The sequence below is a fragment of the Micropterus salmoides genome, unplaced genomic scaffold (genome assembly GCF_014851395.1).
Source record: "Micropterus salmoides isolate LMB-PRFRI ecotype aquatic unplaced genomic scaffold, ASM1485139v1 Ms_hic_scaffold_11, whole genome shotgun sequence".
Lineage (NCBI taxonomy): Eukaryota > Metazoa > Chordata > Actinopteri > Centrarchiformes > Centrarchidae > Micropterus > Micropterus salmoides.
The window spans coordinates 31,053,482-31,071,085 of record NW_024040152.1 but is presented as its reverse complement, the minus strand read 5'-3'; the positions used below and the strand labels follow the sequence as shown (position 1 = coordinate 31,071,085).

Here is a 17,604-nt window from a genome sequence, read left to right as displayed (position 1 = left end):
TCAGAGGGAACCCATTTCAATTAGTGACTGTGGCTCTAATAGTCAACCCCCACTGACAAGGCAGTCTGGATGGAGAGAACAACAGAGTGGAAAAAAACCTGGGGGGATAGAGGATCAGGGCAATTGAAATGGAGAGACAGAGAGGGAAAGAGTGGAACAGAAAGGATTAAAAAGAAAGGCTAGTGAGATAAGGAGGGAGAAAGAGAGAGTACAGAAAGGAGAGAAGAGGAGAGAGGCATGGAGATAAAGAGAGGAAGGAGAGCTAGAAAGATAAAGACAGGGGGGGGGAAAAAAACAACAGAGAGAAAAATGAAAAAGTGAGAGAGCCAGCCAAAACTGATAGACAGACGGGGGAGGGAGGGGGGAGAGAAAGGTGTATAGCTGATAGAGGGAGCAGAGCGCAGCAGAGCAGGGCAGCTCTCAGACGGCTGTCTAGACAGTGTCAGGGGAGGTGTTGCTGATTAATGACGCACCAAAAACCATCCACCCCCCTGCCACACACACACTCACACGCACACAGCCCCCTTCCCTGCATCTATCAGCCACCCACACTCATTGGCTGTGTCTCCCTCTGCGTTTGTCTCTCCGTGGCCTTTTCCTTTTTCCCAGGTCTCTGGGTGCTTTCACGCTGACACTGTTTTTACCTTCCTTCATGCTCCCGTACCTCTTCTCCTCTGACTCCCTTCTACTCTTTTCTCTCTCTGTCCAGCCTTCATGTTGGTTTCTCTCTCTTCTTCTTCTTTAGTTTTGTTTACACTTAAGGCTTTTTGCTGGGAGGGTCCTCCAAATGAAAGCAAATGTGGCGTGTTTGTTTTGGTGCAAACTTGCCCCTTAGCCTGCACAAAGTGCTACATTTGGCTTTGATTGCCAAAGTGTGCTAAAATTCTCACACAGCCTCAAAATACTATTGCCTGCAAGTTATCAATACTACCACGTGATTGGTTGTGTTTTTAAGTGTTCTTTGAACTCTGTATTTCTAGTTTTCCCAGTGCATCTCTTCCCACCGCGACTCCTCCATCTGGCATGCACACCATTAAGCAAACAGATCACCAGTCACTGTGAGTATACTGGCATTTGTTTGCGGTTCTGTATTCACGAGTCTTTGAGAACATGCCAAATTTGATTTTGTTTGGAGGATAGTGCCAGCCATACCCAGCACAACTTACAAGCTTCAATTCCTGAATGATCAAATATTTACAAGCAACCAAAATGCAAATGTCAGGATCTGTGTGCCATGACAGTATTCCTGTAACCACAGAACAATTATTCATGGGCGAGAACTAGGAAAATAAGCCGACTAAGAAACAAAGAAGAGCTGAGAAGAGACATGTTTCTTTTGTAACACAGCAAGCAGATTAGACAATAGAGATCACTGAGTGGCTTCTTTCTCTCAGTTTGGTTCATTTTAGTTGCCATCTTTATAGCCTATACTTTCTCTTTCTCTGTAAACTGCCTCTGAATGTCAAACACTGTTAAATGTACTACCAGTAGCACATTTAACAGTGTATTAGTTATCAAGTTATCATCTACAAGTTTTCCACATACTGTATAATTAATAGGTTTTTTTAACCACCCAGAAACAAGGCCATAGAGACCAAATGAATTCTGCCAGATTGCTTTACGGCAACAAGGCAAATTGTTTTATGGCACAAAACAGGAAGACGGGGCACCGCTTTCAGCACAAAAGGCCCTCAGGTTTTCTTGCAAAGGCGAAAACAAACCTTTTTAATGAAGCCTCAGACGTAACGGAGCAGACACACATGGAAGAAATCCATGAGGTAATGGTATCATATCAGGCTTATGAGAAAGTTGACTCATGCTAACAACTCCATTAACATAAAACAGAGACTACCAAATGTCCTGTCCATACTATTATTCATTTATGATCACTCTTCAAAAGCTACACAATTACTTGACAGTGATTTAATAATACTGAAAAGTGTTCCGCACAGCATCTTTTAAAATAAAGCTTGAAGTGTGAGTCACGTGACACAGCCGGTGGAGACACACAGGCTGCCTGAGCAAGAAGCTCCGATAAGCGTCGCTGAGCCTGCTTTTGTAGTCTACAACGGTCAGACGAAGCGCTTCACAGTTAGAAACACTTGCAGCTAATTAGGTCCCAGAGCTCATATCAAGATGGCGACAGCAACCGTCCGAGGGGACACGGAGTAATCACATGTTGCTCAAGATATATGAAACATTATTTGCAAAGTTGCAGAAAATGTCTGCTGAATTAGCCAGTCTGGGTGACACACATCTTACTACAGCCTCGCTTAAAGAAAAGTTGCCTTTCACAGCTGATTTCACAGAAGTTGAAACAGGGTGGAGTGGCTAAAGGCCATCGAAAAGAAGACAGAGACTAATCCCACAGCTACTAAGACTGAAGTCTACAACCTACGCAAAAAAAAACATCCCAGAAGCCCTACTTCGCCCCACTTGATAATGCCTCTTAAGGCAAGGCGGTAGAGGACAGTTTGGTGTTGGAAAGAAACCTTTTAGCCATGGTTCTATATACAGCTGTCATGGTGCTGTAAATATCTGAATCTGTCTAAATGTCATCAGTCATCGTGGTTGTATGTGTAGCCTCACAGTGAACAAGACTCGGCTGTGGGTTTAACAGGGGTAAGCGCAGTGGTGGTCTTACCTCCGAGGCACCTTGTCGAGAGCCGCCGTCTGAAGGCCACAGACAGCCATCCTATACGTCGAGACAAGACAAAACAAAAACAGGAAAGAAGATGGTTTAAAGATTGTTATACGCCTGTCTGGAGCTTGTAAGTAAGGCTTTGTTTGAGCTTTTTTAACATATGACAAGTTACTGTATCTTTTCTTATTAATGCTGACAAAGCGATCAGTAAATCTCTTTGAAAATGAAACGTGTATTTGAGGGATGTGTGTTAAATTCATGTTAGATTTACTGCTACTGATAAAGCTTTAGAAATCAACAATCATTACTGCTTTGTTGTTTGCTACGTCTGGGATGGTTTTTGATGTGAGACCATTAAGCAGAAGATACAAACTTTTTTCCTTAAAAAGATGACAAACGGGGGGGGGGGAGACCCAATAAGAAGCAACTTAATGAGGACACGAAAGATGAAACAACAATGCTGAGAAACGCCTGATGGCTTCAAACCCAAAATCCTGCCCTGTTTGGGAGCGAGGACAACAAAAGGCAGACGGCTCCCGTCTTAAAAATAGGCAGGATAAAAGCTACAACAAAGAAACACAACTATCAAATAACTGCCGGTTCCCTTCGTCTACATTTGACTTGGGATCTTTTCTTAAATCGTACAGTCAACAATGTTTGGTGAGAAAAAAAAAGAGAGATGAAAAGGAGGACACACATGCATAAATCCTGGCTGTTTATGTGTCTGTTAGGGGAAAAGGCCATCGGCTATTCTTCCAAATTGTCTCTGCTACGGCGCTTTGTTGGCTTGTTGCTTTCTGATGTTACATTTATGCCTTTTTTTTTTTCTTCTTATGTGTCTAGTTCTGTTTGCATAATTTCTGTTTTGATTGGACGGTACGGAGCAGAGAGTGAGAGGAGAGATGAAAAAGATGAGATGAGAGGTTATTAGCTGAATTTAAATAATCAGTTAACGGGACAACGAAGTGCACAAGAGCTTTCATCTGTTTTTCAGATACTGGTCTAGAAGCCGGGTTTATCAATGGACCAATCATTTTGCATCACGGATCACATTCTGTACCTGAGGCCATTTCACTGGGAGCAATCTTGCATTGTGCGTATATGCAACTTGGTGTGTGTGTGTGTGTGTGTGTTTGTCCCAGAATGTCGACATGTCAGTATGGGGGCAGAGCCGCTGCTGTCTAGACGGCGCTGTAGTGAATTAAACATCAAGCCCTGACACAGTCTGGCTCTGAAGAAACCAATTCGGCAAGTTCATCTAACAGACTGGAGCAAAGCTGTTACCTCAGTGAAACTGGGACAGAGACTACGACTGGGATAAAAGGATTCATTTAGCTCAGCGCAGCTTTACTGGAAACAAACTGGTAAGCTATGTTTGTCCTGCTTCAGAAATAAAGAAATGTACTGTCACAATGAATACGCAGGGACATTCAGTGAGAACAGATGAAGCGACAGACAGTGCAGTTTTTCACTCACTATCAGTTTCGATGAAAATGTTATTGGCATGGATACTGAAAGAAGAGCACAGCCAGAGCAACTAAATACAACCCAATCCAAACAGTATCTGTCTCTCATTCACTCTCACTCACACTCAAACTCACACACAGTGTTACTGACCTGCTGCAGTGCATGGTCGTGCCTGCGGGCCTGGCTCTGCCTTGTTATGAAGGACCAGGTAGACAGCTTGTAGTGGTTGAGCAGGCAGATGATCACCACCACCATCACTGTCATCACCACGATGATGATGACGATCTGAACAAACTCCAGTTCAGCTGCACAAACACACAAAACAAGAGAGAGTGGGGGGGTTAGCATCAAACATTTACAAGAGATGTAGGTCCAAAATAAATTAAATCGTTAAATGAAGCCTAATGAAAAGAAGGGGCGAAAAAAATTAAGTGTGAACATCTACAAATCCACTGCAACTGGGCATCTGACTGAGGAAGATCCTGTGAAAATGTGATATGATCAAAAGCTCCTGAACAGCTACTAAATGGACCTTTTGATGAGACTGTTTGCTCAACTGGGAAACACTGTTTTAAGGGATTTCACTGAAAATGTTTGAGACTTTTAAAGGAGTCCCAGATTGAGCACTATTCTGCCTGACTGTCAGAACGTGTGTTCACCAGCAGGGGGTAGCAGAGGTCAAACTCCAAGTCAGTCTGTAAAATACTGAGCATATAGTGGTTTATATGTGTGCCAGAAGATTTGACAGGGGAAAGCTTCAAATCACAGAAAAGATGAGTGTACAGTGGTTTCTTTGTGGAGACTCTGAATAACTGCGGTGTTTCTGTCCTCAACAAACAACAGTGAGTGACACACACACACACACACACACACACACACACACACACCCAGCATCAGTGCTGATCTGGGATGACCTCCCAGATCAGGGCACCACTGGGAGACACAATGATCCCTGCCTCACAGTCACGGCTGGCCCTCGTCTCTTGTTCATTGTTTCCTCTTTTTTTCCCCTCCATTCTCCACCCACTGTCACTTTGAACCCTGCCTGAATCTCCACTTGCCCTCCAGCTCTCTATCCACCTTTCCTCTAACCCAATCCCTCCATCCTCCTCTTTCTCTCCCACAAGTCTTTCCTTGTATTCTCCCAAATGTTCCTGCCTTTAGCAATCTCCCTTCTTGCATTCCTCCCTCACCCACCACCATTCTTTCTCTGTGTTTCTTATTCTTCACTGTCTCACACTTTCCTGTCTCTCTCTTCCTCTAACTATGCCTCCTTCCTCTCTCTCTCTCCTCCTCTTCACTCCCTCTCCCTGCCTCCCTAGCTGCAGTGTGAGACTCTTTTGTTGTGTGTTGTCGGGTTTGTTCTGAGCAGAAGTCTTGACCTTGTCTGGTTTTGGCACACAGTCTGACCTCTGACTCACACTCTTACTCATTGCTGGACACTCACTCACTCTATGTGTGTGTGTGTGTTTATACAGTTGATGTCCTTGTGTGTGCGTGCAGTTCTGTAAGAACAATGACACAATGTACACTCAGCTATTTGAGCTACAATGCCTCGATTCTGGCGGACACCTCCTCCACAAAGCTCTGTACAATTTGTGAGTATTACCCACAATCCACCATGGCAGTTTTGACACAACAGGGATGGGAGAGTTGGTGCTTTGATTACCACTGGACAAAAGATTTGGAATAAATTCACAAAATAACTTTCCATTCTTACAAAAAAAAGTAGAAACGTGCAAGAAACACAAAACATTAAAGCGGGGACCAGCCCTGTCCGGTAAAACCAAACCTATCCCAGTCTTCCCAGCCTCAAGACACTGAATAACTAAGCCAGTAAAACCAACCGACAGTAACCACCATAGAGCAGAAGTATGAAGTGCTTAGTGCAAAACAAAAACGATAGACAAGATCAACAACATTTCTTTTGCACGATGAAAGGCGACGAGTGAGCGGTGGAGAGTTAAGCAAATGACTGAAACCCTCCCCATTAACAAAGTATTATGAAGAACAATAAGGTGGAAATGATGTCCTAACCCAACCCATTTCTCACACCAGACATTTGAAACTGTGTTTTTAAGCTGTTCATCACAATATGAGTCACCTGATGTGCAACAGTAAGGACATGGGGAACAAAGTGTTGAAAGTGAAGATGAAGAACCAAAACTGCACTAAACGAGAAGTGGAGTTCTCTGGAAAAAAGGAGATAAGATTACATTAATACAATACAAGAAACTAGTGTACTGAAAAACCAACATAACAACATAATACCTGGTTTCTTCAGGTGCGGTGAACCCCCTTTCACTGGTTCCCAATCCTTTAGTTGTGAGCCTTCAAAGCTGAGCAATGCCTACTCATGACACCTTGTGTGAAGGCGTACATGTATGAGCTGCGAACAGTTCAACCAAAAAGGGGGAGTTCCCACATCAGATTGCAAATTTTAGTTCAGACAAGGTAAAACTGTATTTCATAAGAAGAAGACTCAGACTCTAAAGCCATTTTTAACCGCTCTGTGAGGCACTTTGTTAGGAAATTGGTGCTTTGTGCTAAATTCTAACATCAGCACTTTAACATGCCCACAGTAACAATGCTAACATGCTAACATTAGCCTTACACACAATTACAGCTTAGGCTGATGGGAACGTCATTAGCTCTGCAAGTATTTGGTCATAAACAGAAGTATTGGACAAATACAATTTTGACCTGATGATGGCGCTAGATAAAATCAGAGGATTAAAGTTATCACAATTCATCCTGAGGGGAATCTGAATATTGGTACAAAATGTCACACCAATTTATCCAACTGTTGTCTAGAAATTTACTCCAAACCACAAGTGTCACCAAAGTCAGAAGGATTGAGCATTTGAGGACCATTAATTAATTTCCACTAATTCACCTGGTAGAGCTGAAATATTGGATATAATAAAAAAAACTATGACCTTCTGGCAGCGCTAAATAAAAAGCCAGGAGATCACTGAAGTCATTAGGATTCATCTTCTGGAGAGCATGAATGTCTGTACTAGTTTTCATGGCTCCAGTAGTTGTTTTCAGTCTGGCCCAAAGACAGACCGACACTGGCATCCAAAGAGCCATGCTGCTAGCGTAGCTAACAAACAATGAGATGAGAAAATCAAAAGAAACAAATACTATTTCCTTTCTTTTCTATCTTGTTAACCATGACATGACCCCTCAGATGTGTTTTGCAACCCTTGCGTTGTCCTCTAAATGCATTGGAAAGATGTTATGTTGCTAGGCTGACTGTTTCATTTGGGAGCTTGAGCCAGCCTGGGCCTGTGTGCTCACCACAGCAGTCACGGGGAGGGGACCGAGGGAGGGTTTCATTCAGAGAACAGACTTCTGGGAAACCAAGTCAACCAGCCCCTTCTGTAAGCCTGCCGGGTAAATTATCACATACTCTGCCTTCTGCTGTTGTAAAAGCCACACAAACCAGACGCCAGACTCAAAGCTGTCTCCTGAAGTATAGGCGGGGATGTTTTTACAGTTCAAGTTAAATAAAAGTAAAGCGGCTACACTTAATGGCCTCTCCTCTGAACGGCAGGGAGGAAGGAAGCCAGAGGAGGAGTTGAGAAGGCAGGAAGGAAGTGTGGGGAGGAGGCGAGATTAAAAAAGAGAAAAAGAGGCAGGGAAGAGGGGAGGCCTATCCTGCCGAACCACAGTATCCACCCAGTTCAGAGGCTTCAGAACACAGTGTACAGCACTGACTCCCGCACAGGCCAGAGATCAGTGTGTGCTGGCAGTCTGCATTACCAGCACCAGTCTGATGTTATTACAACAGTAATCCACTTGTCAAAACAATATCAGTCCGGCGTCTGCAGAACCCTTTTTCCTTCAGCAGGCTGAATAATTTGCATCGTTTTTTTTCCTGCTGTGGTGAGGAGAAAGGCCATCAAGTTTATGTGAATCATGTGAAAGTGGCCATTCCCAGAAGACCCTTACACTACAGCTCTCGCAAACATCTGTACATACACTGTTAGAATTTGGAAAAACCCACCTATTTGCTCAAAGTAGTTTACCGGAATAAAAAAGACAAACATAAAAGTGGTTTAACCTGAAGAGTATAGATTAAATATACTTTGAGGTTGCCTGAAAAAAAACAACAACTTATTTTTGAGCAAAATGTTATGGATTTGATGACAGTAGTGTAGCTAGAAGATTGGAGTTTTCCACCCAAGCAGGCTGCTTTTCATTTCACTGGACAGGTAAAAATTGTTTTCCCCCAAAATGTTAGGCTATATTCTACTGAATTGGCCATTTCCTCTTTTAGTAGTATAACAATGATTAACTATGTATAATTTGACACACGTCATTGTCAAGACTTCCTCTGTTTAACTGCAGCCATTTTCACAACTAAGGAAGTGAATCTTCTCCCTCATCCAGCCACAGTATTGAAGTAGAGAGATAAAATAATAGCAGTTGCTGTTAGATACTAGGGCTGGGTATAATTTGACATTTTTGACAATACTACTGTCGACACAATACCTTGGTTATTTGAAGCCCTATCAGACACAGACAGCAATCACAGCAGCATCCCGGTGTCCATTCAAAAAGCCAGAGACTAAAAGAGAAAGTAAACAGCATGGAGAGAGGGTGCACACATGCACAGTGACCCAATGACGGCCCTTTGACCTGTGTGTGTGTGTGTGTGTGTGAGTGAGAGTGACAGAGGCCAGTGGGAGGTCAGACAGTTCAGCTGACTTGCCAGTGAAAAGAAGCCATCAGACACACAGACAGAGGACACATTCAGACACAAACACATGAGATTGTATCATTCTAATGAATCATTAAATACATACAAATATTTTTTCATTTACAATCACTGATATCTAAAAAGCCTGGAGATATAAAACCAAATCTGTAAGGAGAGATACGGCTTGACAAAGGAGAGAGGAAAAATGTTCTTTGTAATATGGGTAAACCAACTCCTTAATGACATAAACATCTGAGCAACGTCTTGTAAAAAAAAAGCAAAACCTAAAGAACTTGCTTTTGCCTTGGCTGGTGATATTTTAAAGGTCTAGATCGAAACGCATGCAGCATGCTGCTCCTGTGTGTCAACACCAGACCGTCTATACAATACAGTCATGGTCTGCTGCGTTTGGGTGATAAACACTATCTGTGAGAGTGACAGGTTAACTATGTGGCACACTCTAATCTCAAACTGGCACAGGACTGTCTACTATTCCCTGCTGCCTTAGCAACAGCCTGTTTCAGTGCATAATTCCCTACAACTTGGACCAACTCACACTGTACATCTACAGCAAATTCATTCCTACTGGCAATGAGAAATAGTTAGTGCATGGGGAAACTCACTTCTGTGACTAATGAGGGCGTACAGGCTTACTCTGTTTGGCCCTGAAATGAAAATCAGGCTAATGGCTATCTATAGAGACTGCAGACACTCAGCCGGGGCCTCTAACATTGTTATTGCTCAATAAACTTAACATTTGAGATCGGATGACCTTAGACGCTTCCGTGAGAAAACCAGGCCTGGCTGGTTTCGTTTGCACAAAGGAGCAGGTCTTTGTCCAAAACCACGAGAATGTATTCCATGATTCAGGTTTGAAAGTGGATGTATGCTGACAATGGAGCCTGAGCGTGCAGGGAACGGCTCGCTAGCTGCTTGCTAATTCAGAGTAGGAGAGCTACTCCCACCAGCAAAGGAAATGTGTTTTCTCTCAGACTGGAGAGACCGAGCTTCAGCTGTTACGAATCCTATCTGGCAGCCAAGCAGCACACAGCCCCAGAGCTAAAGCAGCAGTTTATGGAACTGTAACAGACAACACGTCAGGAAAAACGCAGCCTGACCGGGCGCTGCTCTGGGAGGTGGCAGGACAGCAGAAAACAGACGGAAATGACAGCAAAATCTTCATCAGAAATGACTGGAATTTGCGTGTTCCATTAAAAACCAAAAGCTTGGCAAAATGTGGAGGCAGCACACTTGCTGGTGTTTTTTTTTTTCCCATTTCACCTAGCCAAGCTGAACTCAACAAACCCTCCAGCTGGCTTATTTCCTCTGCAGTCATTTCCTGTTTCCTGCTGTACTCCAGAGCTACATCTCAGTCATGAAGAATTACCATTCTCATTGTCACACCTGGCAAGCAAAACTGCACTTTACTGTGAAATGCAGCGCTCCCTCCATGACTGATAGAGGAAGTGCTGCAAGTGCCGTGTAATTGTGCTGCACCACCGAGTACCAGGCTCTCAATCTGTTGGTTTACAAGTCCGTCTGAACTCAGTCCACCACCTTATATTTAACTACGCACCTGTATTATAATGTAGTGCAAGTATGAAGTGAAAAGAGAGACAGAAGGCTAAGGGCGCTTTCTTCGCTCTAACTTGCCCGTCGTTCTTCTGCTGCCCAGAGACCCCCAGCCCAGCTAGAGGCCTGCTGAGTTCACAGCCTGCTGCCCACCACACTGGGCCCACACACACACACACACACACACACGCACAGACACACACACTTCCTTTGACACACACAGAAGCACACAGCCCTGTCTGCTGCCACTGCCGTTGCTATGGTAACCCTTGGGCACGGTGCTGTGATCAACAAGGCCCGGAGCTGCTGGGGCGCCATGGCAGCGACCTGGCTGGCACACACACGTACACGCGCGCACACAGTGGTACAGAGCGAGATGGAAAAAGACAAGGAGGGAGAGGAAGCCAATGCACACACACACACACACACACACGTAAAGAGAGTTAAGGTGGAAGGAGAGAGTTCAGTAATGAAGGGACAGAAAGAGTTAGGGGAAACGAAGGGGGAGAGAAAATGAGGTGCACACACACTCACACAACACTCTACCTCCCTCGGGAGACGTGCACTGTAAAGTCTAGACGGCTGGTATCAGCCTGGCAGCAACCGTCTCTCTAAAACCACAGTGTGTGTGACACAGCATGCAGCAGATATCAGCCTAGTTACAGCCTCCTCTCCTCTACTACAGTCAGTCAGTCTCTCCATGGAAATAAATGAACTAGTTTAGTGCTGCTTAACCCTGAGGAGAGGGGGCCATTTTGAGTGTGTGTGTGTGTGTGTAGGATCCTAAGCCCATTAGACAGGTAGCTCAGGGTCAGGAGAGCGATAGAGACAGTGAGGCGGAGGGACAGAGAGGAAGAGAAAAGGAGAAAGAGGAAGAGACTGATGAAAGAGGAAAGAGGGGGATGTAATGAGTGTGTCAGATGCAGAGAGAGAAAGGGACACTGACACAGACAGAAAGAGAGAGAAAGGTGCCAGACATGCTATGGGGACTATGGGCAACAAGAAAACAAACAATTACGGCTCTGTCTCTTCTCCACTCTCCCTCCTCTCACTTTTTCTTCATCCATCTATCCCTTCTCTCGCTCACACAGCACGGGGGAATCAGACAGCCAGTCTATGCTTTACCACAGAGACGAAACAGGATTAAAAAGCTAGACTCATACATGATGGCGACTTCTAACTTCTAACTTCTAACTTCTGCGTTGGGGCAGGGAACGTTCTGCCATGTGAGAAACATGCAGCAAAACTGGAATCAATGCAAAGACATTTAATGGAAAAGCTTAAAAGGTTTATTACAACTTTGGGTCCTATTTTTAATAGTCATTGGTTATGATAACACTGTCCTCACCAAAAGTAGTGAGTGAGATCTGTAACACTGCCACAACAAAGTCAGGTTATCTAAATCACTTTATGTGCAGGTAAAACTGAAAACTAATAGTCCTTCACTGCACAGGAAAACAGCTACGGAGAGTACAGTAGGTCAAAGTTGAACCAGGAAGTCGTTCTCATTCATATTTATTTTCCAAATAGGTTTGACTAACCTCTGGGTTTGTCTGAATTGTGAGATTTTTAGAAATCAGCAATTCACTTTTTACTGGTAGAATTAATTGCCAAAACTGCACAAAAAACATAAATGAATACAAAGACCATGGGTTTACGAAACCACAACTTCCCTTTGATTCAACAGAGCCATGACCTAACCCTGACATTACCAGAGACTTAAAAAGGATTCCAGTACTTGAATTGCACCTCTCTAAATTCTACGACTGCCTCTTAAGCGTCAATGATTGGAATCATCACTCAAATGTGTCAAGCCTCATTTTGTCAGGTGCAGCATCATTGTACAGTGCAACACAGGAAAGCAGCATTACAGGCTATTAACAAACCTAGTTTCACAATCACTCACTACAAAACTAACTGGAATGGAAAATCAACCTGGAAATTTCAGTTTCGAGTACAGCTCTACTGAGATTCATCATACCAGACAAAGAAAACGTTGATACTAGGTGAAGGGAAACATTTCGCTGTGCATAGTAGGTAGGCTATAGTCTATATCCAGATTGTTCCACTCGTTTATTATCATTACATTCCAGACACGGAGCTAAGTACCTATTTTAGCTGAAAGAAAATTTCCTGGCGATTCTTCAAAAAACCCCAGAAGGACAAGTACTTGCAGGATCCTCAAAGTCCGTATGACAAGTCTATTTCCAACTTAAAACCAAGGTGCTAGACAGATGGTATTTGCTCAATTTGTATGATGTGAACCAAAAGTTACATTTTCATACCAGGTATAACTTTCATTTATGTATCAAGGTTATTTCAATCATTTCATCAAAACATATTTTCGTACACAAAATACAAAATATTTTAAACATGAAATATGTTTATACCCTTTTGTGTCTTGTTTCCATCTGTGCCATATTTGTTTAGATTAGGAAACAGGTTCAAAAACGTAGGTGCACCTAGCTAAAACTAATGCAGTCTAATACAATAAATACAAAGCAATAAATCCTGCCTTCATGAATGTTATAATGTTCGCTTTCAGTTTTAGAGAGGTGTTTATGTTAGTCTGGAGGCTACAGTTTGTGCTGCTGTATAACTGTATTGCATAATACTGAGAGGTGTTTCTTATATGTTGTCCATCTCATTTATATCAATAGGATGGACAAATACTAAGCCGCTAAATGTTTTGTTCCACATTTTTTGAGCCGGCACAAAATCCCCACTGGCTCCAGAAAAGGCCATATCGTCTCCACCTGCATGAATATAACATGAACAAAGATCCGAAAAACGCAGGGCTCTGTGATAACATATCATGAATATTACAATATAGTCTAATATTATCAATATTCCAGTGCTGTAATATTCATGAACAGCAGTAAAGCAGAGAGGGGAGTTCAAGTATTCATCCGGTCGGCGAGATGGTGGACACGACCGTGTCACTTCACACACACAAACACACACCCTCCTGCAGTCAGAGCTGGCCTGCAGTCTCTCAGGTGTGTGTGTACATTATCAGAGCCAGACAGACAGGATAGCGTCTAGACACCCCCCACCCCCCTGCCATAAAGCCAGACTGACTACATTCTCTTGAGTGATTGAACCATACTGGAGGGTCAGACTAATGTCAGGGTTAAAGTGAGTGTGTGTCTGTGTGTGTGTGTGTGTGCATGTGTGGTATGTTGACCGGGGTCAGCAAAGGTCAGTGTGTGTGTAAGTGGGTGTGTGTGTGAAGGGGTTGAGGTATGTTTTGTGTGATTAAAGCTCAGTCTGCTATAGCATGTTGCTCAAAGCTTGAACAGGGTGCAAGACATGGCTGTATGTGTATATGTGTGTGTGTTAGTTGGGCTGATATTTCTTCCAAAGTGGTGATTCTACTGCAGGGAAATGTATAATAGTTTATCGTTAATGCGAGTAAAGTATCTGAAAAGAGAAAAAAAAAAAAAGAGAAAAGGTCTGTCCACTTGAGAGCAACTTTCTGCTTGTCTAGTTGCTAGATGATGATGATTATGATAATTACAACTATTATTCTAAAGGACATTGGGCAGTCCGTTCCACTATTTCTAAACATGCTGGTAGCAAATGACTGACACAGTGAAGGCGATCAGTCTGAACGCACAACAATAGCCTGGACCCAAAGCCCTACAAGTACCTCAACAAGCAAAAGGAGCAAGGCAATTAATGATGGAGACACTGTGATGACAGTGAAGGGTGAAGGGGGGTTGGAGACAGACAGTGTTGTCCGACAGACCGTAATAACCTGGAGCAGATTAGAAGGGTACAAGGGGTGTATAGTAATGTTCTTTAACCTGGAAGCAGGGCTTTGACTGTGACTGGCAATGACGGGCTTCGTTAGCCTCATCGCTAACATACGCCTCATCGTCGTCGTCGTCATCTCTTCCTCCTCCACAACAGTCAGAGGAGACAGACACGCGGAACACACGCACAAGCACACACACAACCCAAGGGCAAACTGGCAAATGAAGACCAACAGTCAGACAGATGGATGGAGCTGATATTGATATTATTTTCTATTCATGTACCGAACTTTAAACCAATTATTTATTTATTTATTTATTTTTTAAACCAATAATAGGCTAAATAATCCTAGGCCTGGTAATATTCTAGATTTTTCTTATAGTCAATATACCATGAAAACTAACATGTATTGTGTATGTATCCAAAGTAGGATATATCTTCCTTCATGGATTCCAAAAATTCATATTCAAGAATAATAATTCAAGAACAATATAGAATTTAATGATCCTTCAATATAACGGTATTGAAGATTTTACATTATACTTTAGAAAAATAATAAAACAAATAGATAGAAAACAACCCCCCAAAATACACAAGAAAAAGCCAAAATAACACGTGCACACACACACCATCTCACCTTGCTGACTCCTGTCAGCCAAAGACAACCCAGTCAGCCATGCAGACACATAGATCTATGTCAATTTAGCAGGGAGGTTGTGAAAATTATCCTGCTGTGTGCATTTCTCTACAGGTCAACATCACGGGTCTGGCTGAGCAGAACAAGAGAGGAGAAAAGAAAAAGAAAGTAGCAGCACACAGCTGCCAGAGTGGCACAGAGGGGAAAAAAAACAGAAGGATAAAGAGAATCCAGCTCAGGTTGAAGAATGGCAGGGAGATTGGACGCAGAGAGGAGACAGGAACTAAGATAAGAGCGGGAAAAGAGAGATGAGGGGAGAAAGTCAGCAGAGGAAGAGATAGAGGTGCGGGGAAAATGTGGTAAAGGCAGACAGATGTTAAAGGCAGACAAACAACAAAGCGTGGCGTCTTGTGTCTCATCTCTGAGACTGAACAACAAAACAGCGGAGCAGCGGAAAAAAGAACAAAACAGAAGAGATGAGAGAGAGAGGAGGAGGAGGAAGAAACGACTGGGCTTTTGTCTCTCTGTCTGTCTGCATGCTTCCTGGCACATGTTCATTTGATAGAACAGGCACCCCCCCCCCCTACCCCACCACACCAAAACCACCACACACCTCACCCCCGCAGGAGAGGTGATTTCACCATGCGACTCTAAAGTGGGTTTTCAACATCAGTAGGGGTAACAGACACCTCCCAAACGTAGGCTGCGTGATGCATATGTGCTGCAGACTCTCTGTGGCTGTTGCGATCAGCCAAACAGAGACAGCAGGGGATACTGTGGGTGGAACACAGGAAGCTCTGGGAGACACGGGACACATCCAAACTGGAGCTGCTTGGTCTGTTGGGGTTAAGCAGACATACCGGGCTCATACTGTCAGTTTCACCCAGCTCCAGTATCATAGTGTGTTCGAATGTTTTTTGAGAGTTTGACTCTAAGACACTTTTTGCTTAAAGACTATTTGACCAAAAGTATGTGGACATCTGATCCTTATCCTCGTAGGTGATTAGTGAACATCTCATTTCACAACTATGAGCACTTCCATACAGCCTTCATTCTTCTGCTTTCAGGTTTTTCCACCAGATGTGGAAACCTGGCCGCAGCGATTTGCTCCCATTCAGCCACAAGAGTGTCAGTGAGGTCCAACACTGATGCTGATCGGCGTTCCAGTTCATCCCAAAGGTGTTGGGTGGGGCTGAGGTCAGGGCTTAGTCAATTGACAGCAACTTGGCATCCATTTTGACAATCCACTACTCATTTCAGTCAGTTTTCAAGCAAAAGTGCCAAACATTTGGGTTTCAGCTTCTCAAAATGAGGATTTCCTGCTGTTATTCATCATGTAACTAAATAAAAAAAAAAAGGATTTACTGAAGTTGACTAAGCTGCACAGTCCAAACTAGGGATGGGTGAGATTTGTTAATATTTTAATAGTTGTTAAATTATAAAAAAAAATCTAATAGTTTTACGACTCTCATGTTGTTTAAGAAAATATATTTTCCTTTGTTTTTATCTGCGCGTGGTTGCGATGCGTCCTTACCTTGCTTCTGTAAAACGTGTGTTGCACGTTCAGTTCGGCTACAGCGCTGTGAGACGGGCTAGGCGCTCCGGTTGCAGTTTATCAAGCTAAAAGAAATCAACAACTCTGTAATGTCACAGTCTGCCCACCGTAAAACGAGACTTATGTCCTACCGTAACAGCACGACGGCATCTGATCAGAAAGCACCCACTCTATCGTCAAGGCCAGGGAGCGGACCACAGACAAGGTAATAGTAACAGCAACTTTAGCATTTAACTGAAACCATGATTGATCGTTGAGCTGAAGGCTTGCCAAAGTAAGCCGCAATCCTCAGATGTAAATGTACACACGCGTGTTTGCTGTTCTGCGCTTGGTTGGGCCGTGAGTTTGGGTTGTAACGTCACAGTCATAAGTTAAATTACACAGCTGATCTCGGTACCGGTGGGTGCCATGTACTTTACTACTATCTCCAGCGCTGGCATAGTGCTGAAACAAAGTGTCTCCAGCTCTGAGCTAAATTAGTATGAGGAACCAGTGCGCTCCCAACTACGGTTTGGGACCAAAATCTGGCAACAAAGGCAAAGTTAATATATTACAAGTCCACAACAATTATTCATAGTTATTTGGGTGCAATCTTCGGAGAATGGTAGCATAGTTCCCAGTGCCAATCGAACAGTATTGTTGCTTGAAACAGCCGCAAACTAAAAGTGAAGTGAGGCATGTAGAAAGAGGTGTCCACATACTTTTGGCCAGCTAGTGTATGTAGACAGTATGTTTGATCGTTTATCGATTTACTTTCAAAAGGTTTTCACACACACACGAATTAATTAGTCAATCAAAAGGAAATTAATCAATCATTTAACAATAAGTCATATATTCCTGACTTCTAAATGTAAATGTTTCCTCTGTTTTGTGGCTGTAAGTTGAAGACCTCTGCGTTTTATGTGGATGGTAAAGCAAACAATGTGAAGATGCCTCCTCGAGCTCTGGGAAATCGGAATTTTTCACTACTTTTTATTTTTAATGAACGATTAATTAAAAATACAATAGTAGCAATAGTAGTAACGGTAGTTGCAGCCCTATCTCCCACCTCACCAAGAAACATATTCTGAGGTAACCTAAAAACCTTCACATGGACCAAAACAGCTAAAACACATAATGAGGAAACAGAGAGCTCTGTGGCTTCAAAAAACCCCCACAACACAAGAGAAATGGCCTCCTCCTCTCGTGTGTAATTACACCCCGTATGTTTGTAATAACTCAGTTTAATCTGCTCTGCTTCTTTTTCATCTCTGCCCACAAAT

The 17,604-nt window shown here is 43.2% G+C and overlaps 1 protein-coding gene across 3 annotated transcripts in view; it reads right to left on the bottom strand.

Annotated features, from left to right (window-relative positions):
- Positions 1-17,604, bottom strand: part of LOC119898096 (low-density lipoprotein receptor class A domain-containing protein 4-like) — a 218,053-nt gene that overhangs the window by 8,428 nt on the left and 192,021 nt on the right. For all 3 annotated transcript variants that reach the window (XM_038712252.1, XM_038712254.1, XM_038712253.1), the window contains 2 exons: positions 4,262-4,416; positions 2,645-2,695 (listed from right to left, as the gene is read on the bottom strand). In XM_038712252.1, coding sequence (XP_038568180.1) covers positions 2,645-2,695; positions 4,262-4,416 — 206 coding nt within the window. The remainder of the gene's footprint in view (positions 1-2,644; positions 2,696-4,261; positions 4,417-17,604) is intronic.